The sequence below is a fragment of the Mauremys reevesii genome, linkage group 10 (assembly GCF_016161935.1).
Source record: "Mauremys reevesii isolate NIE-2019 linkage group 10, ASM1616193v1, whole genome shotgun sequence".
Taxonomy (NCBI): Eukaryota; Metazoa; Chordata; order Testudines; family Geoemydidae; genus Mauremys; species Mauremys reevesii.
The window spans coordinates 34,012,059-34,038,750 of NC_052632.1; the positions used below are offsets into that span (position 1 = coordinate 34,012,059).

Here is a 26,692-nt window from a genome sequence, read left to right on the forward strand (position 1 = left end):
ATATCCTCCTCGGCCTCCGGATCACTTTATCCAGCCCCCATCTCTGCGTATTGCCTGGAAAGAGGATCCTCCTGTCAGCATGTAGTGCTGTGAATGCAGCCGCTGAGCTGGGCCGAGGATCATCGGCGTTGAGCAGCGTCCCCAGCAGAGCCCCTGCCAGTCCCGGGGGCATAGGCATCTCCAGACAGGACCATTCCCTAGGTGGTGGCTCTGCTGGAGATGCCTCCTGGAGCTCTGCTGCTTAGGGTGGGAGCTGTCCCTCCTGCCATCAAACTCAACCTGACTCATGCCGGGACCTGTCTCCATTCTAATGGCCCCATCTGCTCCATTCCTTCCAATCAGGAAATTCCAGCCTCACCTGTCTAAGGAACAGGTGGCTGAGACCATCAGCACTTGTGTCACCAGCTACATGATTCAGCGTCCAACCCTGGTGAAGCTGAGAGGGACTGAGGTGGCAGAGAGCTCCGCTATCCGGGCAGAGGTTAGTGAGGCATAGACAAAGCTGCAACTTCCACCTGCATCCTTGGCTGGGAAACTCAGCCACCCCTGTGCTGAGTAGCTGGACCCTGGCCCGATGCAGGAGCTGTGTGTCCAGCCGAAGCCAGACCCTTGGTTTATTTTCCAAAGGGCTGGTGACAAGTGGCTATGCAGTTAACTCTGCAGTTTGGTTGGCAGGAGGACAGTTGTAGAGGTGAGTGTCTGTGACACTGTACAGAATTACCCTGGCTTCTTGGCACAGGGAGCTAGAACTTACACCCAGTTGACACCAGCTGAGCTTCTGGCCCAGAGCATTAAATAGCATTTGGTGCAGAGGGAGCAAAAGCATGGATTCGAGACAGCCACACGGCCAGGCCATGACTCGCCTTGCCACAGAAACAGAGATTGGCTGGAGCAGGGATGAACAGCTCAGCCCATGGCAAGCCAGTGGGGTGTTGGGGGCAGCTGGGACCCCTCCAGAGGGGAAGGAAGGAGGCCTTCCCTCCAGAGCCCAGCACAGTACATGTGTTGGTTGGGGAGCCCGGGTGGGAAGAAGGATTCTTTGGGAAAGGGCAGCCCATGGTCCAGGTGAGACCCATGTCTATGTGCAGGGGGATCAGTATCACCTGGGTAAAGGGACCCCAAATACCAACAGCACCTGGCTCCAGACAGGGGGGATCCACTCGTCCCCCTGCCTCGTGCACCCCACCTCCCTTGCTATTTACTTCCCTGCTTCTCTCTGCTCCAGTCTCTCCAAGAACTGCCCTGGGAGGGCCTGGACCATGTGCTGCAGACATTCCTGGAACAGCACCTGACCCCCACCACTCTACTGCAGCTGTTTCTGGTATGATAGGGAGGGGCGACGGCGAGGGGCCCATTAGCACTGGCCATCTGGGGATGGGCCGGCTGCTCAGATTCTACCCAAAACACAAGAGGGAAGGCTCCAGTTGATCCCGGGGGGGCTGAGCAGGCCTCCCAGCTGCTGTGAACTAGCCAGTCCCCCAGGGCATACACTCAACCCTGGGATCAAGCAAGACAATCCTAGTCTTGCTCCAGGGGGTGTCACTTTGGCCTCCTAAATTTGGGTTGGCACCCCTGTGCCCCTGAAGGAACAGCCCCGAGACCCCACAGGATCAATGGGGAGAATCCTGAAAGCACTGAGCCCAAGAACCTCAGACCTGTCCCAGCGCCCCCCAGACAGGAGAGGAGCGCTGAGCTCCAGTGTCCAGAAGCGGAGGAGAAGGGGTTAAATGCTCCGTGTCCTCTCCCTGCTGGGGCGGGAAGCAGGTTCTGGGGGTTGCCCCGGCATTGCTGCCGCTCACCCGGCTTTCTCCCTGCTCCCCAGCACCTGCAGCCATGGATCTGCTCTCCCCGGGCCCAGGAGAGGAGCCGAGCTGTGAAAGCCAGCGCCCGGCTCCTCATGTTCTATCGATTCAAGGCCATGACCGAGGTGAGCAGCACAGACCCTGCTACCCCCCACAGCACTCACGGGGGAAGGGGGTGTGATACAGACAGAGCTGAGCTCGCCCCAACCCATGCCCTGATTTTCTGTTTGGTGGCCCATTAGGACCTGAAACCCATGGTGGAGCAGGGCTACATGGCCGGGCTGCTGACAAGCCAGGCCTTCGATGCTCAGAAGACCACCCGATACTGGGCATATCAGGCTCTCTACTGGCTCTTCACGCCTTGCACAGGTAAGATGGAGCGCAAGCAGTCGACAATTCTCAGCCTTCACAGCCCCAGCCATTACCTAGCGAGCAGAGCTGCAAAGAGAACATGGCGCCTTCATCGCAGCCCTGACCAGGGGGGACACAGAGCCGAAGTGGGTTGGTACCTACTGGGCTGACCTGGTATCTGCCCTTCACCAGATGCCTGGGATCATCTGGGATCTCCCCTGATCTCACCCCACCCCAACACACCTTCTAGGTGGGCAGTTGGCCCAGGAGCCAGCTGAGAGCTCACCCCAGCTGCGCCCAGAGTCTGGCTCTTTGGCACCTCTGCCCTGGCTTGACGGGAAGGGGGAAGAATTTGGCCTGAGAGCTCTGCCTGAGCACTGCTGGTTTCTCGTGCAGCCGTCGTGTACAGCAAGACAGGGGCGTTGTTGACTGTGCTGAGCAAGACGCAGCAGGATGCCAGCTACAGAGAGAGCCCTGCCCATGTTGCTATGGTGAGTAAAAGAGACTGTGGCTGGAGAGATAGACCTGCACATGGGAAAGGGAGGGGTTATTGTCTCCTTCCCTCCATGAGGAGCCGGCAGATGGAAATTCCTGGGTATGAGCATCCAATGCCCACTCACAGAGCCCTGGGCACAGGCTGCCAGTGCCTCTGTCCCCGTTCCCCGAAGAGCAAACCCACCTCCCCGGGCCGGGGCTCGCTGCTCACACTCGGCCTGTGCCTTTCCCTGCAGCTCATCGCGGAACACCTGCAGTCCCGTGACCTCATGCCCTTCAGCTTCACCCTGCTGGTGGGCCTGCTGGAGAAGGGGGAGTGTGCTGAGCAGCTGGCGGGCGTCATGGAGGCGGTGCTGAGACAGCAAAAATCAGAGCTACAGGGCCAAGTAATGGCTGGGCATTGGCCATCTCGGGCAGCTCCATCTTGCCCCGTGCCTACAATTCCTGGTGCCTGAGGGAGGATGTGGAGGGGGGACGTCCGTTCTCACCATCATTGATCAATGGGACCCATCCATGCCCTGTCTGCCGGGCGGACTCTAGGCACGGCCTTGTAATCCTTTGCAGGCTTCGATCCCAGGAGTCTGGCTTGCCCGGCTCACTCCTTGGAAAATGTTCCCTATTTCCAGACCCATCCCTCAGCTGGGGGAACAGAGTCTGCAGTGGCATCCCCGGTGTCCACTGACTCTTTGCCCAGTGGACACAGATTGACGTAGGGCATGGAAATGCATCCCAGACGTTTAGATCCCACGCTGGTGATGAAGCAGCCCAGGTGTGCTGTCACAAGGGGAGGTACAGCCGGGATATCCGGGGGATGGGGTGTCACTGGGCAGTGGGATTGGGACTGTAGCAATGTGGGTTCATCCCTGCGGCGCCTCCTGCTGGTCTCTGTCGGAAATTAGCTCTGCAGCCATCGGAGCGCCCTCTGCAGGCCAGTGATCTGCCTAACCGCTGGCCCTGTGTCCCTCCAAGGGACCCTTAGTGCTACGGAGCTGGATCACAGGCGGAGGTTTCAAGGTACCAAACCCAGAACCCTCCTTGGCTTGGTCACTCACTAGGAGAGTTTATCCACGGCCTCCACCAGGCCATGGGACCGTTGACTTGTTTCTGAGCCTGACCAGCTCCTCCTGGCCCTTGCCTGCCAGCCACCCACAGCAGGAGTAGGGTCTCAGCCCCTGCTTTGCTTCCACAGGTGCAGGATCTCCAAGCCGCTCTTTCCTACACACTGAGCCCACCCCGGGGAGAGCGGCTGAGTGATGGGACAAGAGACATCCTCCACCTACTGGCCAGGCAGCACACCAAGACCGCAGTCAACATCCTCCTGAAGATGCCCTGGCCTTACAAACAGTGAGTGCCGGCCCTGGGGAAAGGATAGAACACCCCCCTCCAGCCTCCGAGCCCCCCTTAATGGGGTCACTCCACAGCACCATGGTTACATGCAGGACAAACCCTCCCCTTGCACACAGGCCCCCAGGGAACAGCCCTGCCCTGGCGTGCGATCACCATTAGCCTCCCTGTCCCTTGAAGGGCTCCAGAGCTATTCCTAACACAGCTGTCACCTCCCCGACTTGGTTCTGTGCACTGCTAACCAGCCCACCCCCTCCCGGTTTGGCTGCACAATGGCTTAGCTGGCTGGAGGCCAGAACAGTCTTCCAGGGCCCCTCATCACAACACAGACCAGGAGAGACCCCATGTGAGCAGGGTCACCCCCTCTGTCAGCATGGCCCCCTGCTCCCGGCAGGTCCTCCCTCCAGGCTGAGGCAGGAGAGGGGCCAGCCTAACTACATCGCTCCCCACAGACGCCCCTACACTGAGCATGCCCCGCAGGGGCACCCCCTCCCTCCAGCTGGGAAATGCTCTCTCCCCCCTGAAATCCCAGCCTGGTCCCTTCCCCATCCCCGCACACTTTTAGACACCTCATCCCACCCCTAGAGGCTGGTCTTCTCTGATTCACCAGCCTGCCAGGTTCCCCAGGGCCAGCAGCGCCTTCCCTGCATCCTGCCCAGAGCCGACAAGCACGGAGCCCATTTTACAGCCTTCTCCAAACCCCCCACCCCAGAGCCATGGCGTGGCCAGAACTGGAGCCTTGTTCCTCCTGAACCCCCTGCCCCCTGCCCCATGGGGAAGGAGCTCCTCCTCTCCTTGCCTGCAGCCCCCCTCTTTGCCCCCCCAGCTCAGGAGATCCAGCCCAGCACCTAGCACTAGCCCCTCCCCCAAGGGTGGGCACCTCCTCACACCAGCCCCCACCCCTGAGCCTGGAGTCACTGCTTTCCCCCATGGGGGCTCTAACCCCAGCCCCTCTGGTTCCCATCAGGAGAAGGCAGCAAGGGAGGGAGGGGGCCCCCCAGCTGGGAGAAGTGAGTCTGGCCCCATCCGCCTAGCCCTTGCTGTGACCCAGCGCCCCCTGGCAGTGCCCAGGCAGGAGGGTATGAACCCCTTAGGACTGGCCAGGGCCTGAAGGGCCTTGAGGTCAGCCACCAGCAGGCTCAACCTGCTGCTTCTGGCTCGTGGCCCCTCAGAGGGCGTCATCCCCAGTGTGTCCCAGCTGGGCCCGTGTGATGGAGTAGGGACTGTCTGTGTGGGGGATGGGAGAGCCAGGGAGGACTTTAGGTTATGGTATCAGAGGGGTAGCCGTGTTAGTCTGGTTCTGTAAAAGCAACAAAGAATCCTGTGGCACCTTATAGACTAACAGACGTTTTGCAGCATGAGCTTTCGTGGGTGAATACCCACTTCTTCGGATGCAAGTGGTGGAAATTTCCAGGGGCAGGTTTATATATGCAAGCGAGAAGCAAGCTAGAGATAACGAGGTTAGTTCAATCAAGGAGGATGAGGCCCTGTTCTAGCAGTTGAGGTGTGAAAACCAAGGGAGGAGAAACTGGTTCTGTAATTGGCAAGCCATTCACAGTCTTTGTTTAATCCTGAGCTGATGGTGTCAAATTTGCAGATGAACTGTAGCTCAGCAGTTTCTCTTTGAAGTCTGGTCCTGAAGTTTTTTTGCTGCAGGATGGCCACCTTAAGATCTGCTATTGTGTGGCCAGGGAGGTTGAAGTGTTCTCCTACAGGTTTTTGTATATTGCCATTCCTAATATCTGATTTGTGTCCATTTATCCTTTTCCTTAGAGACTGTCCAGTTTGGCCGATGTACATAGCAGAGGGGCATTGCTGGCATATGATGGCATATATTACATTGGTGGACGTGCAGGTGAATGAACCGGTGATGGTGTGGCTGATCTGGTTAGGTCCTGTGATGGTGTTGCTGGTGTAGATATGTGGGCAGAGTTGGCATCGAGGTTTGTTGCATGGGTTGGTTCCTGAGCTAGAGTTACTATGGTGCGGTGTGCAGTTACTGGTGAGAATATGCTTCAGGTTGGCAGGTTGTCTGTGGGCGAGGACTGGCCTGCCACCCAAGGCCTGTGAAAGTGTGGGATCATTCTCCAGGATGGGTTGTAGATCCCTGATGATGCGCTGGAGGGGTTTTAGCTGGGGACTGTATGTGATGGCCAGTGGAGTCCTGTTGGTTTCTTTCTTGGGTTTGTCTTGCAGTAGGAGGCTTCTGGGTACACGTCTGGCTCTGTTGATCTGTCTCCTTATTTCCTCGTGCGGGTACTGTAGTTTTGAGAATGCTTGGTGGAGATTTTGTAGGTGTTGGTCTCTGTCTGTGGGGTTAGAGCAGATGCGGTTGTAAGTTGTTTAGGTTATGGACAATACCTGAGCCTGTAACCTGAGCTAGGCAGGCGGGAGGGGAGGTCAACACTTTGGCCCAGGAAGCTAGTCAAAGGCAGCAAAGACAGAGCCGGCTGGAGAGGGTTGGGTCAGTTTCGGTTTGGGGCTGGGGGGTGCAGTGCAGGGAATCCCAAGCTGGGAACTAAGCTCCCTGCACCCCCAGAAGGACCAGTTTGAGGGGTCCTGGCTGTATTTCCAAGCTCTGCTGTATCCTGCATTCCTGTTGTCCAATAAACCTTCTGTTTTACTGGCTGGCTGAGAGACACTGTGAGACCCAGGAAGAGGGGTGCAGAGCCGGACTCCCCCACACTCCGTGACAGCCCGTCCTCTGTGTTAATTCCTTACCTGCCTGTCCCCCTGTCCGTCACAGCCACATCAAGGCCATCTGGAGGTTCCTGGGTGCAGACCCCATGCTGACCAGGGAGGTACTGCACATCCTGCTGGACGACAGCCCGGAGAAGGGCTGGGCTAACCCTGGACAGACCCAGGACGGGAGCTGCCCCCAGCCAGCCCGGCTGCCCCCGGCGGTAAGTTCCCATCGCTGGCATTCAGCCCCCTTTCCTGGCTCCATTCTGCGCATGGCCACAGTCTTCTGACTGTATCTTTTCCCTTCCAGACCACATACGGCCTGTGGGAGCTGATCGGGGCCTTGGGGCAAGCGGACACCCTGGAGGGACGCGAGGACGACCTGTTCGCCTCTTGCTTCCTTGCCATCGCCAGCCCCCCGGCACAACACCTCTTAGGAGTCCAGCAGGACCGGCCCAGTGACACCAATCCACGCAGGTAATGTGTGGGGCTGATGGATCCCAGCACTCACATAGTGTCTGTGCTAGCCCCTAGGAGGGGAAGCTTCCTGCTTGGACCCTCGTTGTCCAGGGACCCCCAACGCCTTCAGGGGACTGAGGGTTCAGATCAGTCAGGTTTCTTGTGCTGAGGAGCAGGCAGAGCTGCCCCCGGATACTCAAGGAGCCAGAGAGCTCCTCAGAGTGGGCAGCTCAGCAGGGTGATGAGGGAGTTGAGCCGGGGGATGGGGGGAGCAGAGCTGGGGAGCAGGGCAGAGCTGGCTGCTGTCTCTATTTACTGTCTGCTTTGAAGGCTTTGGACAGGCCGGACCTGTCACTGAGCCACTTCATCCCTTTTCTGCAGTGGGCCCTGGGGGGCAGGGGGCACTGCCTGTACTTTTCTCCCCAGGGTCAGTATCCTGGGGGGAGGGGCAATTTTCACATCTTTGGAGGAGAGCGAAGGTCACATCTGCAGACACCCGCCCCTGCCCCCACAGTTGCGGGGGGAGAACCAAAGGCAGAAGTGGGGCAGCATCTATTCCCACCCTGATCCTTTCAGTGCTGCAGCAAGGGAGTCCTGCCCCCCCACCCCACCCAGAGAGCAGGCATCCCCGCATCATCATCTCCTGCCTCCTTCTCTTCCCAGCATGGCCGTGCAGGCCCTGGCGCGGGTGCTGCGCCTCAGGGGCAGTCAGCCAGCTGTGGAACTAATGGACCAGGAGCAAGGCTGGCAGCTGCTGGAGGAGGCCCAGCCCGAGGGGTTCACTCTCCTTAGCAGGTGAGGACAGAGGCTGGAGGAGTCACGTTCTCGCAGTGGGGGAGAGATGGGAGGGGGTGGCCGGGACCGGGCCGGATTCCAGCATGTGCAGGGCTCTCATGCACACATCAACATGAGCTCTTGTTCTCTCCCAGAGCCATAGTGAGCCACCCAAACCTGGCCCTGAAGAGCATCCCACAGCTTCTCCTTCCCAGCCTGCAGGCCAGCCAGGAGGGTGAACGCATGGCCTGCACCGCCCTGTTCGCAGAGGTGAGCCTGGAGGACCAGGGGGAAGGGTTAACCAGGCCCAGAAGATGATGGAACAGGGGGCCAATAGCTGGTCAGCCAATGAGAAACGGTCCTGGTGGTGTATTGCTTGTAAATTAATCCCTCTGCTGGGGGATCTGGGGTGGGGTTTGGGAGCACCCCACTGGAACCAGAGGGAGCGCTCTGCCCTGCACATATCACTTCCACTAAGCTCAGCTGAAGCCAGCCCCTTGTGAACAGCAGTCGGTACGGATCTAAGTCACCTCCTGGGCCCTGATCATACTCCCTTGCCCTTGCTCCTGCCGGGCTAGGACCCACTGGCCTCGCCCAGCCCTCTCTGACAGCTCCTTTCCTTCCCTTTAGTTCCTCGGCAGCCCCCTGCTGATGGAAAACGAGCCCAAGGCCATGCGGAAGCAGGTGCTGAAGGCCATGCTGCAGCAGACGCAGGACAGCAACATCCACATTCGTGGCAGAGCCCTGCATGGCCTCAGGAACGCAGTGACCGCGTTCCCGGACAAGGTGGGTCTGGAATGGCAGGATACTAGGCAGAGAAGGCTGGGTAGGAAGCTCCTGGTTCCCCTTCTCCTCAACCTATGGCTCCTATGGAGAAGACTGGGCTGTAGGCTGACTTGACCGGACTGTGGTTACACTCAGGCTGACAGATGGTTACTCACCGAGCGGCATCTAACCCCTTCTCTGCAGGTCAGGAAGAAGCAAGACCAGATTCTGGCGAGCTTTGTCCACGGCGTATGCCAATCCTGCGACCCCTGCGCCATTCTGGACGCGACGGAAGGGCTCTGCTGGATGCTGCGGGACCCCAAGGCGCCTCTGAAGGCGCATGTTGCCGTTCCGCTGGCCATGCAGGCGAGAACATTCTTTGAGGATGTAAGTACCAAGCAGGGCAGGCCCCAGGGTGCTATAGGACACCCCACAGGGGGAGATGGTCAGGACCTGCCCTCACACGGAGGGGGCTCAGTGTCCGAGGCAGGCACATTCCTGGATTTGTGGGGCAGCTCAGCTCCTCTGCCAGGGGAGGCAGGGATAGAACCATTCTTGGGCCCTGGGCCCACAATTGTTCGGCAGCCCTGGGGCCCAGCAGGAAGGAGAGGAGTTTGTAGAGAATTGTCCTGTCGTTTGAACTAGCTGAAACCTCTCCGGGCTCTGCAGTGGCCAGGCTGATTTCCAAAGCATGTGAGGGCCTCAGCCTGTCCCCTCTAACCACCCTGAACCCCCTGTCTGCAGGAGAACAGCAGCCTGAGGCGGGCCTCCATCGAGCTCTTTGGCCAGCTCAGCAAGTTTGTTTCCAAGAGGTCATCCCGCTTCGGGGCTGAGGTGGAGAAGAGCATGGGGACGCTGCTGATCCACCTACAAGACGGGGACCCAAAGGTGGCCCAGGTGAGTGCAGCTGAGGGCTCATACGGGCAGGAGCTGCTGGGGGCATTCGAACAACATGGCAAGGGTGGTGCAAACTCCCCCCTCCAAGCCCCAGATCTCTTCAGTGCTGCCCTGTGGCACCCAGGACCCCCCACTAATCCAGCCCTCCCCCACCCCCCACAGAGCTCTGCCAGCCCTCAGAGTGTAGCTGTGGGGTAGATCTGTGAGGTTTCCTTCTCCTCCTCCATTCCCCACAGGCACCTCCAGCCTCCCTGTCCAGCCAGCCTCTCTGAGGCCGTGGCTCCATTTTACAGCCTGCCCTGTTTAGTGGCCAGGCCCAGGTCTATCTCTGGCCCCTAGCAAGTGACCTAACCCAAGCAGGGCCTCAGGGAAGGGCAGGTCGCTGAGGCCAACTGGGTCTCCACTGCTGCTGCCCTGCCCTCACCTGTGTGCTAGCTCCTGCCTGGGAATGACCAGCCTCCTGCACCAATCTCCCCTCCGCCGAGTAGCAGCCCCCAGTAGTGCCTCGGATTGAGGGGAGGCCAAGTATGTTGGACACCGGGCAGTGCTGTTAACCACTTAACAGGGACCCCCAGGGAATGGCCCCTTCCCTGCTCCAGGAGTGTCCCTCTCCGGCCCCAGCACTCGGGCCTGGCTCCTCTCAACCCAGCCAAGCTGGAGATGGGGGCTGTGGGGGCCTGGGGAACAACCGTCAGGCCAGAGGAGGTTCTGCAAAGAGCTGGCTCCTTGCTGCTCCGGCACAGCGGAGTCTCCCCAAGCCATGCAGAGCCTGCGAGTTGGCAGCCCGTTGTGCTCAGGGAAACTCACCCAGCTCCCTTCTCGCCCTCTCCGGCAGGCGTGCAGGGTGGCATTGCTGCACTGCGCATCCTTCTTGAGCTACCAGCCCCTGCGCACACTCGTGCGGAGCCAGCTGGCCGAGGGAGCGGCCCCCGCCATCCCCACCTTCCTGAGCGAAGCCTGCAGGACCCTGGTGAGTGAGCTCTGGGGTGTGGGCCCTGCAGGACTGGGCGGTGGGAGGACCTAGGCACAGAGCATTTCCCTGCTCTAGGCAGGGCCGACTCTAACTTTTTTGCCGCCCCAAGCAAAAAAAAAGAGCGCTGCCCCCCCCGAAACACCCTCCCCCAAGCGCCACGCCCCCGAAACAAAAACAACAAATAACCTGTCCCCTACTGAACCAAAAAACCCCAAAAAACCCACGCTCCCGCCCACCCCAAGAATGGCCACCCCTTACAAGGTGCTGCCCCCCATTGACTCAGCCCTCCCCCGCCCTTTCGGATGGCTCCCCTACAAGTCAGCTCTGTCCCATGGGAGGAGTCAAGGGGGAGAGGGCTCTGGCAGCCAGGGGTTCCTCACCTCCCTAGCAGGCAGCTCCCCTCAGCCTGGGGAGGATGTGTGGCTTGGGACTAACTGGGTTCTTGGCTTCCCAGCTCCAGGACTGCCCAGGGAGGCTGAGCAAGAAAGCTGCCCTGAGAGCAGCAGCTGCCCAACAGCTGATCGGTAAGAAAAGAGCTGGAGCTCTACTTCCTATTATCCCTCCCTGCCCCATGAGCCCGGGGCCCAGTGCCACATGCACACTGCCAACGGGGGGAGGGGCTGGCCGCCTCTGCCTGCACACACACACCCGCCTCCCCCCACACACCTTCCCACCTCCCTGGGACAAAGCGGGAACCAAGACTCCCTGCAGCCAGATGCGGGAGGGCTCTGTGGCCACAGGGTCTCTCTGTCCTGGCCCTGGACAAGCCCAGCACCTGCAGCAGGAGCAGGCCCGAGGGAGAGATCCTCCCTCGCAAAGGTCTCACCCTGGTCCCCATCCCCCCACCCCCGAGGCACTGGCCCCAGCCAGGTCCCCCTGCAGCCTGTACAGGGAGGCCAGAGATTCACAGGAAGCCCCAGCCCTGCCCACCCCAGCTACCACCAGCCATGCTGGCAAAGAGCCAGGGCAGCAGCTCTGCCACACTGTGCTTCATGCCAACTCCCCGTGGGGCTTGTGTGCACAACACCTCTCTCCTGGCCTTTGTGGGGCACGAGGCCAAAGGCAAAATGATCCCAATAATCTTGGGGACTGACTCTCCACCCAGCTCCTTCCCCTCCTCTGCCCGGGTGGATTGGGGGCCGGGGACACCCTGAAGGACAGAAATACAAGTGGTGGCTGTCACCCTGCATGCTGTTAAATAACCAGGCCCACCTGCCTCCCTTAGGATACATGATGGAGAATTGAAGCCAGAGAAGAGCAGCAGGCTTGGACCACCCGCCCTGCTGTAAGTCCCAGCTGAGGGGTAGTGCTGTGCTGGGAGAAGGGGCGGGGGGAAATCGGGGAGGGGTTCTAGGGGCAGGGGGCAGCAGCCACATCGCACGGTGGCTGGGAGCTAGAACCCAGTTGGAGTGACCTGCAGAGTGTAGGAGGAGGGAGAAAACCCTCAGGGCTGGTTCTGGGGTATCCCCTCCCCAGCCATAGTGTGAACCTCCCTGCCCCATGAGGTGTTGCCATCTTGGCCCGGGCAGGAGCCATAGCTGGTCAGCAGGGTCTGGAAGTCAGAAGTGAGTCGTTCTTGGCAGGCAGGGGGCCGTGGCAAGCAGGGAGGGGGTGGACTCCACAAGAGGGAGGGAAACAACCTCCTATGGGAGACCCGGCTGCTGGAGGAGACTTTCCCCCTACTCCCTCACGAGCTGCGGTGCCGCGGCAGGACTCTGAGCCGCCCCAGCCAAGGGCGAGGCTGGGGGTTGATCCGAGCCTTATTTGGTGCTAACTCTGCAGAACCCAGCTTGGCATATGCCAAGAAAGCATGTTGCAGACCCAGCACTAACCATCTTTCCCAAGGATTGCTGCCAGCCCCCTGCAAGTGGCAGCTCCGAGAGCTCCTGCACGCACAGAGCAGCTGACCCCCCCGCACCCCATCCCAGCCCCAGCTATGCTCATGGGCATTAGTTCTGTCAGAGGCTGACCCTGCCAGCTGCTCACTAGGCAGAACCCAGGCAGGGGCTGAGCAGGTATCCTAGGCCTGGTGCTTAAATACCTGTAGAGGTGGCAGTCAACCCAAGAAGCCTCATTACATCCCTGTCAGTAAACACCACATCAACACCATCACCACTGAAATAAAGACAGATCAGAACAGACGCGTCTCATTTCGCTTCGGCAAGGTGATCGTCAAGCTGCATCTGCATCCGCAGAGAGAGAGCAAGGTTTCTAAAAAGCAAAACGCTATTCTGGCGATCTTAAAAAATTACGACCACCCCACCATCTACAGGAACTATTACAAAGCCCAGGCTGGATACGCCCTTCCTGGATATCACGGGGCTCCCATAACGTACGGGGCTGGTGTGGGTGGAATATTTCGTAGCCTCTTTTGAAAGGCCGTACCGCTTTTGAGGAAGGGGCTAGAGATTATTAAACCCCACGTAAAAACCGCTGCTCAAAGCATAGCTAAAGATGTGGTTGGTAGGTCATGTCTGCCGCGCTGTTCTGGAGAAGGTGGGGAATACAGCCTCACAGGAAGGATCGGGGCTGATGTACATTAAAAGGAGGAAGAGAAAGAGAAATGCCTCATACCTGTGACACACAGGTCCACCGAAACCCTTTTAAAGAAGGGCTTTGACACGCAGGGCCGGCCATAAGCGAAAGTCCAAGAGGAAGCCTGGGCGAAAGAGGAGATGGTCTCTGCCTGGTAAAAGAGAGAGATTTTAATCAACATGGCTTTTGTTCGCTGCGGGTCTGAAGAGTGCATCAAATCTGAACTAGACTTGTTCCAAACAGCCCCTGCGCAGACCAGAATCGAGAAAAGCATCTACACTGAGGTGCCGCCTCTATTGGCCGTTTACGGCGTCTGCCCCCATTGACTTTTTTATAGCAGGGAATGGCATAGATGATATGGATTTAAACAACACACTGCTGTACCTGTGTTGCAAGATTGTAAAGGGAGACGGAACTGAACTCACCAAGGACGCCGCGGTGGGCCTGGTGAATTACCCCATGGCCTCTATTTTCAGTCAGTTGGATGTCACGCTGGGAGACTGCCTCATAAGCCAAAGCAACAACTGTTACCCTTACAGGGCCTTTCTAGAATCGATGCTCAATTACAGCGATGACATTCTTGCCACGCAATTTTCCGCCGGCCTGTTTTACAAAGACACAGCCGGACAACACCAAGAAATGGAGCTGGATGGAGGGAATCTAGGGCTGGATGAAGCAGCACTTTCAAGCTGCCTCTCCTTCTATGCCCCTGGGCTCCATGGACTGGGTCAAGCAGCACTTTCAAACTGTTACCCTTATGTGTCCTAGATTCAGCACATCCCTATCCCCACTCTCACATCACAATTGTACTGGCAGTAACCTACTTGATGAGCAAACCCCACAGGATTTTGAGCGCTGCAGGGATCTTTAGCTTAGGTAAAAGAAGTGTTGCTGTAGAGTCAGGGCGGCTCTAGAAATTCCGCCGCCCCAAGCAGGGCGGCGCGTTGCGCCGCTCGCGCCGCCCTTCCCCGGTCCTGTGGCCGGGGCAGAAGGGCCTGCGGACGGTCCCGTGGTCCCGCGGCTCCGGTGGAGCATCCGCAGGCATGCCTGCGGGAGCTCCGTCCGAGCCGCGGGACCAGCGCGCCCGCCGCAGTCATGCCTGCGGGAGGTCAAGCGGAGCCGCGGGAAGAGGGGACCCTCCGCAGTCATGCCTGCGGCAGGTCCGCTCATCCCGTGGCTCCGGTGGACCTCCCGCAGGCATGACTGCGGAAGGTCCGCCGGAGACAAATGCCGCCCTGCCCCAACAATGCCGCCCCACGCGCCTGCTTGGCGAGCTGGGGTCTGCAGCCGGCCCTGTGTAGAGTGAATGGGGGAAGCTAATAACATAAAAGAAAGAGAGAGAAGCAACCAGCTTAACCATACAAGTTATTTATTGAATAATAGAGATCACTACACAAGGAGGGCTAAAGCAACAGAACATACATAATTAAAGGTTAATACCTAAGGTAGAGAGGAAAAGAGAGAGAGAGAGAGAGAAGGGGATCTCACCGCTCCCTGAAGCTTGAACTGGTCGGGGTTCCCAGGTGATGGTGGTAGTTCAGGGTCCTGAGGGCAGGAGACAGGCAGAGCCCCCAGCACGACCAGTCAGGAGATGGAGTCCCAGTGGAACTGATGCAGAGCTTGGGTCTATGCATCAGAACACTTGCTGGAGGGTGAGTAGAGGTTTTTGTAGAGAAAATACAATGATTCAAGGGAGAACACTAGATTTGTTTCTAGGTAAAGTGATGATTCAAGGGTTTTCTTTAGGCTAGACCAGGGGTAGGCAACCTATGGCACACGTGCCAAAGTCAGCACGTGAGCTGGTTTTCAGTGGCAGTTACACTGCCCAGGTCCTGGCCACTGCTCTGGGGGGCTCTGCATTTTTATTTAATTTTAAATGAAGCTTCTTAAACATTTTAAAACCCTTATTTACTTTACATACAACAATAGTTTAGTTATATATTATAGATTTATAGAAAGAGACCTTCTAAAAACATTAAGATGTATTACTGGCACACAAAACCTTAAATTAGAGTGAATAAATGAAGACTCAACACACCACTTCTGACAGGTTGCCGACCCCTGGGCTAGACAATAGGAGCTGATCACTCTTGGCTATGGGTGATGTTTTCTTCCAGGGAGCTCACAATGCAACTAGGCTGCTTCAGTATTTTGGACATCAGTCAAGGATTCCTTACTAGAATTGGTCTGATGACTGCTGAGCTGGGTGTGGGCAGGCATAGGTTCATTAACATCTGGAGCAGAGATTCCCATGATGCAGTGCGTCCCTGCTTTTTGTGGTCCCAGAGTTCAGTGTGGTTCTCTGTTCTCCATTCTGTATGCAAATTGAGATGTCTCCTGTCCCATCTTTCATGCAGATGGGGCTAAGGGACTTGTCTCTGTTCTTCATTCTGTATGCTAATGGCGATGTCTTAGTCTTATCACCCTTGTCAGGAGGGGTCTAGGTGTGCCTCCCATCCACCCTTCACTGTTCTCTGCAAGTTTTTTCCTCTGATGGGTTTTGGTTTAAGCAGAGGCCAGTGGAGGAGTGTGTGTGTCTTTCATGAGTCAGGCTGGATACTGCACCATGGTTCCCCAAGAACACAGAGCTGACTGGTATCAAGTCCCCCCGTGGATGGGGTGCTTGTGCTGAGCGAGTATCCCCATCACAGCCTTACGCCGTGGTACCGGCTCTGATCTTCCATCCATTGCAGCTGCCGCATCAGTCGTTGTATCCAATAAATCAGCAGAACCAGACCAATTGCTTGTATAATTTGGAAACCAATGATCACCACAATGGGGTGAAGCATGAGCTTCAAAAGACCTGTTGCACTGGGGCTCCACCCAAGCAAAGTCTCCCACCAGGAGTAATGGCCTGTGTTCTTACCTTCATGGCAATGAGACCCATTCCCAGTGAAATGGGGGAAACCTCCTTGTAGAGCTCAGGATCGCCATTTAAATGTTGTACAGTCCATATAGGCACAGTAAACTTAATATCACGACTAACAATGGTGGTTACACTACACAAACAGCAATTAATGTAAGGCACTGTGGGTTGGATCCAATGTCCAGTAATTAACACAATATTACATCTTGTCCTTACACACACACATGCTTTGCCAACATAGACAATAACAGACCCCTCTTCCTGGATAACAACGAGGAACAGCGAGACTTATCCCCAGGTTACCCATTCATCCCAACCCTTATGGCTAGTTCCAATCAAGGGAGCGCTTAGAGGTTCAATGTGAGAGATATTCATGCCCTCTAAGTGGATTTGAACCTCCTTCGGAGAAGTCTGAGGTTGAAGAACCAAATGTTCTTGTTGATCGAATTTCAACACACGGGGTCCTGAAACTGGGGCTCTTAAATGTCGGAGGGAAGCAAGGTTTGTAATCAGAGGGTCGAAATTTAAAACTGTTTTTTTGTTATTGGCCCAATTCCACTCTGTACAAACTGGGCTCAGAAAATCCCCCTGTGACGTTATTGATGTAAACGGGGACCATATAGAACATGGGTTGCAACCAAGGTCCTGTAGTGGCACCAAATCCTAAGTAAAAGGGGTCATATAAGGTGTCTAAGACCAGGTTCTGGGTTGCTGGTTATGATTATGCTGTCTGTATGTCTGTGTATCATTTTGTAGTTAAAGTTATAAGTATTGGCTCTGTAATGTCTATAGTTTGTATTCTGCTCTGCCTCTGGGAAGTGTCCCAGACAAGCTGATGTTAGCCCGGCATAGCTGGCTTAATGGCCCATTAAAGAGCCATCAGCTACATAATTGACCCATGGAGAGAAGGCAGACACGCCTTGTGACTCAGCAAAGTATGCAGGGACTGGCCCATGTGACTCCAGACTCCATGTTTTTTGCTGTAAATTTCCACAGTGAAGACAAAGGGATTCTTACACCTGGAAAAGTCTATATAAGCCTAATGCCTCATCTCCATCTGGTTCTTCAATCCTGCTTCTGACCTCTGGAGGGACTTTGCTACAAACTGAAGCTTTACACAAGGGACTGAAGGACCCATCCCAGTGGGGGATGCTCTCCAGAGACTTAATCTAAACCTGCAGTTTTACTCCAGCACTGCTGCAAGCCTGAACTAAGAACTTTGCCATTACTGTATGTAATTGATTGCATTTAACCAATTCTACCTCTCATCTCTACCTTTTTCCCTTTGCAAATAAACCTTTAGATTTTAGATTCTAAAGGATTGGCAACAGCGTGATTTGTGGGTAAGATCTGATGTGTATATTGACCTGGGTCTGGGGCTTGGTCCTTTGGGATCGAGGGAACCTTTTTCTTTTATTGGGGTGTTGGTTTTCATAACCATTTATCCCCAGGACGAGTGCACTGGTGGTGATACTGGGAGACTGGAGTGTCTAAGGAAATTGCTTGTGTGACTTGTGGTTAGCCAGTGGGGTGAGACCAAAGTCCTTTTTGTCTGGCTGGTTTGGTTTGCCTTAGAGGTGGAAAAGCCCCAGCCTAGGGCTGTAACTGCCCTGTTTAAGTAATTGGTCCTGATTTGGCACTCTCAGTTGGGTCCCGCCAGAATCGCTCCGTCACAGTGGCGTAGTCGGCAGGATCCACAGAACCAGGTCAATTAAGCTTTGGGTCAGAACCCCACGCTATCCAAATTCGAATTTTGGGGTTTGAGAGTTTGATTGGTTAGAGAGCTGCTGCAATGGCTGAGCAGAGAGATTATGCGGGACTGGGCAAAAGAGCCCTGGAAAATTTGTGCTCAGAAAAGGGGATAAGCTTTAGAAAGAAAGCTACAAAGGAGGAACTCAGAAATCTGTTAATGGCCAATGATCAGGGAGCTTGGCCCTTGCCTGACGCTGCAGAAACAGTTGGAGGGCAAGAAGCGACAGATAAACTGCAACTTGAGCGTGAACGGAGTCTAACAGATCTTCGGTTGCTGGAAAGGCAAAAAATAGCTGAATTAGAGAAGGAGGCTGATGAGAGAAAGAAGGAGGCTGATGAGAGAAAGAAGGAGGCTGATGAGAGAGAAGAGAGAGCTCGTAAGGGGCGTCTGGAGCTGCTGGCTGCTGAACGGGAGACTCACAGGATGCAACAGGAGACGGCCAAACTTCAGCTCCAAGTGGAAGAGCGGAGAAAGTCATCACCCCCTGGTACTCCACTTCCCCACCGCCATGAGAAAAACTGGGAAAGGATGTGTCCCATTTACAGTGATACTGAGGATATAGAGGCGTTTCTATCTACCTTTGAACGACTCTGCAGTCTGTACCAAATCCCAGAAGGTCAGCGAATGCCTGTCCTGCTGACCAGACTGACTGGAAAAGCCAGGGAGGTATTTAATGAATTGGGGGAACGGGAAGCCTTGGATTATGAGCTGTTTAAAGATTCTGTGTTAAGGCGGTTCAAGGTCACTCCTGAATCCTACAGAGTTAAATTTAGAGAGTTTAAAATGTCTAAGGATTGTACTTTTGTAGAATGTGCTCATAAACTGATGGGTTTTGTTAAAAAATGGGTTATGGGAGCAAAGGCACATGGGAGTTTTGACAAACTGCTGGATTTGATAACTTTAGAACAGTTCCTAGACATTGTGCCTGACCATGTGAGAGCAGCTGTGTGTGATAGGGACCCTGAGTCAGTCCTACGGGCGGCAGAGATTGCGGATGCCCATACCCAAAACAGGGCTCGGGAAGGGTGTAAACCCCTGGGGAAAACTAGTCACCATTCTCCCCCGCTCAAGAGGAGGGAAGGATTTAAAGGTAAACCTGGCCCTGACTCCTCTAAAGGGGGGATGGAGGGTAGGAACTCGCATCCCAGGATGGAACAGGTGACCTGCTATCACTGTGGTATGCTGGGCCACATCAGACCCGATTGCCCGACCCTGAAGGGCAACCTAAAGCCAGTGCAGGCCAACTCCATTACCCTGAGCACTCAGGCTGAACCAAGCCTCAACAGCTCCACCTTAAGTCCAGGTGCGAGCACAGCGATGGCTAATGCCAACCCCATTGTCTCCAGTGGCCTGGGGGGAGGGGATGAGCTCACCAGTTATGTCAGAACTGAGGCTTGGCAAGGGAGTGAGAGGTTTATTAAGGAGGCAAAGGTCAATGGTGTTGAATGCATGGGATGGCGAGACACGGGCTCTGATGTAACTATAGTCAAGGGACATCTGGTGAAGCCAGAGGACATGTTGCCAGGGGAATATGTGACGATAGTGGCACTATCTGAGTACTCTGTGGACCTGCCAATGGCTAGAATCCACCTTGAGTGGGATGGCTTTCAAGGGGAGGTGAAGGCTGCGGTCCGGGATTTAATCCCGGCGGATGTTTTGGTAGGAAATAACATACTGAGGGTGAATGGCCACGTGAATGTGGTGACCAGGTCGCAGAAAGAGTTGGTGCCTGGGACAGATACCTTAGAGGAGGCCGGTGAAGGAGACGGCGAACAGACAGAGAGTGTCTCTCATGATGAAGCAGGTGAGGATTTGTCTGAAGTTTCAGAGATGGCTCTAAATTCAAACAAAACCCAAAATGAATTCATTGCGGCTCAGCAAAGTGATGTATCTCTGGAGAGAGCCAGGAATGATGCCCAAAGTCAGGTCCCAGCCAGTGAAGAGAGAGGCAGGTTTTTCATGCAGGATGGGCTGTTGTATAGGGAGCCGCCCAGGGGAAGGAAGAATTCCCAAGCAGCAGCTCACAAACAGCTTGTGGTACCGGAGAGTTACCGCGGTGATTTGTTGAAGTTGGCTCATGATGGTCCATTTGCAGGACATCTGGGTGTAGGCAAAACATGTGACAGGCTAGAGCAAAATTTCTACTGGCCTCACCTCTTTGGGTCGGTGAGAGATTACTGCAGGAGCTGTGAACTGTGCCAGAAGCGTAAAGGGTTAAGGGGGCCTAGCAAGGTGCCCCTCCAGCCTCTGCCTGTTATTGGGGAGGCTTTTGCCAGAGTGGCTGTGGATATTGTGGGGCCATTCCCAAGACCCTCCAGAAATGGGAAGAAATACATTCTGGTATTGGTAGATTTTGCTACCAGATATCCTGAGGCTGTAGCCTTGGCTAATATTGAGGCAGAGACAGTGGCAGTGGCCTTGTTCTCTATTTTCAGCAGGGTGGGTTTTCCTAAAGAAATATTGTCTGACCGTGGGTCTAACTTCATGTCCGTGGTTTTCAAGCAGTTGTGGGAGTTATGTGGGGTAAAGCACCTGAAGGCTGCTCCCTACCACCCCCAGACTAATGGCCTAGTGGAAAGGTTCAATGGAACCCTAAAGTCTATGCTGAAAATGTACGTTGATAGACGCCAGAATGACTGGGATGTTCTGCTGCCGTATCTATTGTATGCGTACAGGAGTGTGCCCCAAGAGTCTACAGGGTTTGCTCCCTTTGAGCTGCTCTATGGGAGGCAGGTCCGGGGGCCCCTAGATTTGGTCCGTGACTCGTGGGAAGGTAATGTGAAGGAGACAGAGCAGCCAGTGGCTGAGTATGTGGCTCAGTTCAAGGAGAGTTTGCAGGAGATGATGAAGTTGGTTGAGCAGAATCTGAAAGAGAGCCAGGATTCTCAGAAAGCCTGGTATGATAGAGATGCTAAGGAGAGAGCGTTTGAAATAGGGGACATGGTGTTGGTGCTAGATCCTGTCCGGAGGAACAAAATGAAAGATGTTTGGATCGGGCCCATGGAGGTAGTGGAGAAAATTAATGAGGTGACCTATGACGTGGGAAAGCCAGAGCTCCAGGGGAGCGTGCAGACAGTGCATGTGAACAGAATGAAGGCTTATCATGCACGGGAGGTAAATGTGAACATGATCTGTTGTGCTGAGGAAGAGGCAGTGTCTGTCCCTTTGATTGACATGGTTGCTGAAAGCCAGGAAGAGACGCCTCTTGAGAGCATTGAGATGGGGGAGGGTTTATCCCCCCCTCAAAGGAAGGAGCTGCTAATGTTGTTAACACACCACAAGCGAACCTTCTCCAACAGGCCAGGGCTCACTGATAGGATGACACACTCCATTCAGACGGTGGGTCCCCGCCCAGCTCCCAGCAGAGCTTACAGGGCCAAGGGGGAGATGCAAAGGCAGATCCAGGAGGAAGTAAAAAGCATGCTGACAATGGGGGTAATTACCCACTCCATGAGCCCCTGGGCCTCTCCCATTGTGATGGTGCCAAAGAAGGATAAAACCATGAGGTTTTGTGTGGATTACAGGAAGCTAAATGCGATCACTCAGCCTGACCCTTACCCCACACCCAGAATAGAGGATCTATTGGATACACTGGGGGGGGCAAAGTTTATAAGCACCCTGGATTTGACTAGGGGATATTGGCAAATTCCCCTAGATGCTGATGCACAAGAAAAATCCGCTTTCATAGTGGAATCTGGCCTGTATGAGTTCAAAGTGTTGCCCTTTGGGATGCGTAATTCAGGGGCTACTTTCATGAGACTTATAAATGAGGTCCTACGGGGATTAGAGTCTTTTGCCAGGGCCTATATAGACGACCTGGCCATATTCAGCAGTTCGTGGCAAGATCACCTTAACCACATAGGGGTTGTGCTGCACCGGCTCAGAGAGGCCAATCTAACTGTTAAGGTGTCTAAATGCAGAATGGGAGCTGCTGAGGTGACCTACCTAGGGCACAGGGTGGGCAATGGGCAACTGCGCCCTGAGCCTTTGAAGGTGGAGGCCATTAAAAACTGGCCTGTCCCTAGAACTAAGAAACAGGTCCAATCGTTCATTGGTCTGGCCAACTATTACAGGAGGTTTGTTCAGGGATTCAGTGACATCGTTGCTCCCATCACAGACCTGACGAAAAAGGAAAAACCAGACCAGGTGCGATGGACCGAGGCCTGTGAGCAGGGATTTCAAAGCATCAAGAGTGCTTTGGCTAAAGAGCCGGTTTTGGCCAGCCCAGATTTCAGCAAACCTTTTCTGCTGTGTACAGATGCTTCCAATATCGGGCTTGGGGCAGTACTGATGCAAGAAGGGGAAGGGGATAAAAGACATCCCGTGGCGTATCTAAGCAAGAAATTGTCCCCCACTGAGCAAAATTATGCTACCATTGAGAAGGAATGTTATGCCATTGTCTGGGCTGTCAAGCAGCTTAGGCCCTATTTGTACAACAAAAGTTTCACTGTGTTGAGTGATCATGCCCCTCTGGTCTGGCTGCACAAGGCCAAAGGTACCAACTCCAGATTGCTGCGCTGGAGTTTGGCCCTTCAAGAGTATGAAATGGATATAGTCCACATAAAGGGGAAGGAAAATATCGTGGCTGATGCATTGTCCAGAGTGGGGAGCTCTTAGGATGCAGTCAGCGATGTTTTGTCATCCCTTCCTGCATCACTTTTGCGTTGGGGGTGTGACGTTATTGATGTAAACGGGGACCATATAGAACATGGGTTGCAACCAAGGTCCTGTAGTGGCACCAAATCCTAAGTAAAAGGGGTCATATAAGGTGTCTAAGACCAGGTTCTGGGTTGCTGGTTATGATTATGCTGTCTGTATGTCTGTGTATCATTTTGTAGTTAAAGTTATAAGTATTGGCTCTGTAATGTCTATAGTTTGTATTCTGCTCTGCCTCTGGGAAGTGTCCCAGACAAGCTGATGTTAGCCCGGCATAGCTGGCTTAATGGCCCATTAAAGAGCCATCAGCTACATAATTGACCCATGGAGAGAAGGCAGACACGCCTTGTGACTCAGCAAAGTATGCAGGGACTGGCCCATGTGACTCCAGACTCCATGTTTTTTGCTGTAAATTTCCACAGTGAAGACAAAGGGATTCTTACACCTGGAAAAGTCTATATAAGCCTAATGCCTCATCTCCATCTGGTTCTTCAATCCTGCTTCTGACCTCTGGAGGGACTTTGCTACAAACTGAAGCTTTACACAAGGGACTGAAGGACCCATCCCAGTGGGGGATGCTCTCCAGAGACTTAATCTAAACCTGCAGTTTTACTCCAGCACTGCTGCAAGCCTGAACTAAGAACTTTGCCATTACTGTATGTAATTGATTGCATTTAACCAATTCTACCTCTCATCTCTACCTTTTTCCCTTTGCAAATAAACCTTTAGATTTTAGATTCTAAAGGATTGGCAACAGCGTGATTTGTGGGTAAGATCTGATGTGTATATTGACCTGGGTCTGGGGCTTGGTCCTTTGGGATCGAGGGAACCTTTTTCTTTTATTGGGGTGTTGGTTTTCATAACCATTTATCCCCAGGACGAGTGCACTGGTGGTGATACTGGGAGACTGGAGTGTCTAAGGAAATTGCTTGTGTGACTTGTGGTTAGCCAGTGGGGTGAGACCAAAGTCCTTTTTGTCTGGCTGGTTTGGTTTGCCTTAGAGGTGGAAAAGCCCCAGCCTAGGGCTGTAACTGCCCTGTTTAAGTAATTGGTCCTGATTTGGCACTCTCAGTTGGGTCCCGCCAGAATCGCTCCGTCACACCCCCCAAAACAGCAATATGCCCAAATTGCTGGCATGAGCTTGTCACAATGTGTGCCCTTTAATGGAACTACCCAGTCTGGGGGACCTTGCTGAATCAAGTCACGTCCAGCTAAAGTCCAGTTCAGCGGTTCCCAGTTTCCGAGGAACCGTGTGATATTGTTGCTTGCTGGCGTGATCAGAGACAGCTGCAGTTCACCTCTGGGTAACGGAACGGAAGTGTCTGAGTTCCAATGACAATGATGTCAAGGCTCGTGTACAGGACCTGTGAGGGGGCAGAGAAGAGAGAGAAAATTCCCACACTCCCGCCCGTATATACTGGGAGAATCTGGGACCAATATTGCAGGGTGAAGAACTTTTCTGGCCTTTTCCTGTCTTAACATTGGGGTAGGCACTGACCAGCCCACTCGATGCGTATTTTCCAATGGCTCAAAGCTGTTCCTTCTTGCTGGCCAAGAAGGGTGGCCAACAGGATAGAGAAGACAGTCTTGCGGGTCAGGTGGTTTATCCTTCCAGTCTTTGAGCTGTGAAGAATGAAACCATTTCCGCCAGGGTTTTTCATTTTTCCCATTTAGGATTTCTACCTGAAAAACACTGGGGCTGGCCCTATTCACAATCGAGCAGTGGCCATCCCAGGTGTGTGTAAAGAGCTGCTTAGCAGTGACAGAGGCAGTGTTAGTTTTAGTAGGGATGGCTTCCACCCTGGATCTTTCTAAAATAAAGTCAGTGGATTTATACACAGTTGAGAAACTTTGGCAACTAGAAACTGAACCAAATTTCTCAGCACCTACACTGTTGCTTGCTACAGGCAATGATTCATTCTGAGCTAACTTAGGTAACTCACTTCCACACCCTTCAGTTGCAGCAAACTGCTTGCAAAAGCTAGCATGAGGGTTTATTCCTTCAGGGGCACTTTTAGGCAACAATTCATTTTCCCCAGAAATTTTGTCCTTTCCCTTTGTAGTTAGGGGCTGCTCTACAGAAACATCTTACTGGGTTTCACTTGAGTCCAGAACAACTTCTGAGACAACTGACATATCCTTAATCAGCATAAGCCGAGAGGCACATTCTGTCTGCTCCTCAGACAGAAGATTGGAGACAAACTCTCCCGCAACAGATAAACTGCCATTCTTAACATTCACAAAGTTTGGAATTTCCTCCCCTTTGTTCCAGACAAACGTTTGGAGATTGGGGTAGCTCCTCTATAGGCAAGTCATTACCCCAACAGACACAGGCTTAGGAACACTTCCTTCCTGGGTTTTAGTTGAGTTCAGAACCACATCTGGCACAACTGACAAATCCTCCATCAGCATAAACTGAGAGGTACTTTCTGCCTGCTCCACAGACAGAAGATTGGAGACATTTTCTTCCCCAGCAGTTAAACTGCTTTTCTGACTAGACAAACAGTTTCACCTTCCCTTCTCCTTGTCACAGACCACATGACTGTTCACAGACAAACACTGGGAGATTGGGATGGCTTTTCTAACAGGCAAATCACCACTTCCAAGAGACCAACCATGGGAGACAGTTTCTCCCTCATACCCGTTGAGCTGAACCTGTTTAGTGGTGGGTCTCCCTTCGGAGATCCTATCCAGTAGCAATTGGGCTAACAGACCTGGGTTCCCCACTGTAGCCCTCACAGTGGGTCTCCTCCATACGTCGCACTGACGTCTTGCGATCAGCTGGGGAGGCGCGTGGGAACCAGGCTCCCTACTGATTGTCAATCTCCCAGAGCCTCCACTCAGAAGAGGGGACAGGGATCTGGCTTTGACAGGGAGTGGGTGTGGGGGATGCCTTCCATACTGGGGCAGTGGGTTGTGGGGGAGCTCCCTGCATTAACTCCGTTTTCCACATGACCTGAGACAAAGTATTAATCAGGATGCTGAGGGGCTGGCGATCATATTTTCCCATATCCTCCCCTAAATTCACCAGCTCCTTCCAAATCATGTTCCTACGGGTCTCCTTGGGTCGGCGCTGCCCAGGGTTGTCGGAGATAGGGGAATTAAGATTGGGAGGGTGCCTGGCAGAGTGAGGACCATTATTTGTAAATGTGATAGCCTGCATGGGCTCTGAGGTAGTCTTTTTGCTGACTTGTCTTTTTAATCCTATTTGTATGCATGTACCATTTTTGTATTCAAAGTTATGAATGTTATGAACATTGGCTGTGTACTGGCTTGATTTCTAAATAACCTTAGTAGAGCATTTGGTCAGTTCCTGGAGAAAGGAATGTTGAAATTAAGTACCCAATCAAGAAACACTTAAAGGACAATGGATCTTGGAATGCTCCAAGCCACATAAGAAGTCTACTTGAGGACATTCAAGGTAGCATGTAAACAATGGATGCTACCTGTACAAACTGTGAGTCATGCATGGACATGTGACTTGCCCAGGTGACTCCAAAACTCCATCTTGGAGCTGGACTTTGCATAGGAGTGAGGAGGGAGTCTCCACCCACAAGAGAAAGTCTACTTAAACCCCTGGACGATCCCTCCATTTTGTCTTCAGCTGGCTAAAGAGAGAGCCTCTCCACCCCCCAGGATACTTGAAAGAAACTGGAACAAAGGACAGTGTGCAAGGGGTGTGAATGATTGCTGGACCCAAGTAAAAGGAGATTAGTCTGTAACAGGGGGCATTCTGCAACTGCTAAGGATCTTATCTGTATTCGGTTTGTTTAGACATAGATTTGCGCATTTTATTTTATTTTGCTTGGTGACTGACTTTGTTCATCCGAAGAAGTGGGTATTCACCCACGAAAACTCATGCTGCAAAACTTCTGTTAGTCTATAAGGTGCCACAGGATTCTTTGCTGCTTCTGACTTTGTTCTGTCTGTTACTACTTGGAACCACTAAAATCCTACTTTCTGTATTTAATAAAATCACTTTTTACTTATTAATTAACTCAGAGTATGTATTAATACCTGGGGGAGCAAACAACTGTGCATCTCTCTCTATCGGTGTTATGGAGGGTGAACAAATTTATGAGTTTACCCTGTATAAGCTTTATACAGGGTAAAGCAGATTTATTTGGGTTTGGACTCCATTGGGAGTTGGGCATCTGAGTGTTAAAGACAGGAACGCTTCTGTGAGCTCCTTTCAGGTAAACCTGCAGCTGTGGGGCAAGTAATTCAGACCCTGGGTCTTTGCTGGAGCAGACGGGAGAGTCTGGCTCAGCAAGACAGGGTGCTGGAGTCCTAAGCTGGCAGAGAAAGCAGGGCTAGAAGTAGTCTGGGCACATCAGGTG

At 53.8% G+C, this 26,692-nt stretch overlaps 1 protein-coding gene across 1 annotated transcript in view; it reads left to right on the forward strand.

Annotated features, from left to right (window-relative positions):
* LOC120373414 (maestro heat-like repeat-containing protein family member 1) overlaps window positions 1-26,692 on the forward strand; it is a 59,783-nt gene that overhangs the window by 22,741 nt on the left and 10,350 nt on the right. The window contains exons 25-41 of the mRNA XM_039491812.1: window positions 343-481; window positions 1,226-1,321; window positions 1,823-1,927; window positions 2,045-2,171; window positions 2,550-2,644; window positions 2,885-3,034; window positions 3,838-3,992; window positions 6,739-6,895; window positions 6,985-7,151; window positions 7,797-7,928; window positions 8,063-8,177; window positions 8,538-8,693; window positions 8,877-9,059; window positions 9,417-9,569; window positions 10,405-10,539; window positions 10,997-11,066; window positions 11,768-11,827. Coding sequence (XP_039347746.1) covers window positions 343-481; window positions 1,226-1,321; window positions 1,823-1,927; window positions 2,045-2,171; window positions 2,550-2,644; window positions 2,885-3,034; window positions 3,838-3,992; window positions 6,739-6,895; window positions 6,985-7,151; window positions 7,797-7,928; window positions 8,063-8,177; window positions 8,538-8,693; window positions 8,877-9,059; window positions 9,417-9,569; window positions 10,405-10,539; window positions 10,997-11,066; window positions 11,768-11,787 — 2,155 coding nt within the window. The 3' untranslated portion in view covers window positions 11,788-11,827. The remainder of the gene's footprint in view (window positions 1-342; window positions 482-1,225; window positions 1,322-1,822; window positions 1,928-2,044; window positions 2,172-2,549; window positions 2,645-2,884; window positions 3,035-3,837; window positions 3,993-6,738; window positions 6,896-6,984; window positions 7,152-7,796; window positions 7,929-8,062; window positions 8,178-8,537; window positions 8,694-8,876; window positions 9,060-9,416; window positions 9,570-10,404; window positions 10,540-10,996; window positions 11,067-11,767; window positions 11,828-26,692) is intronic.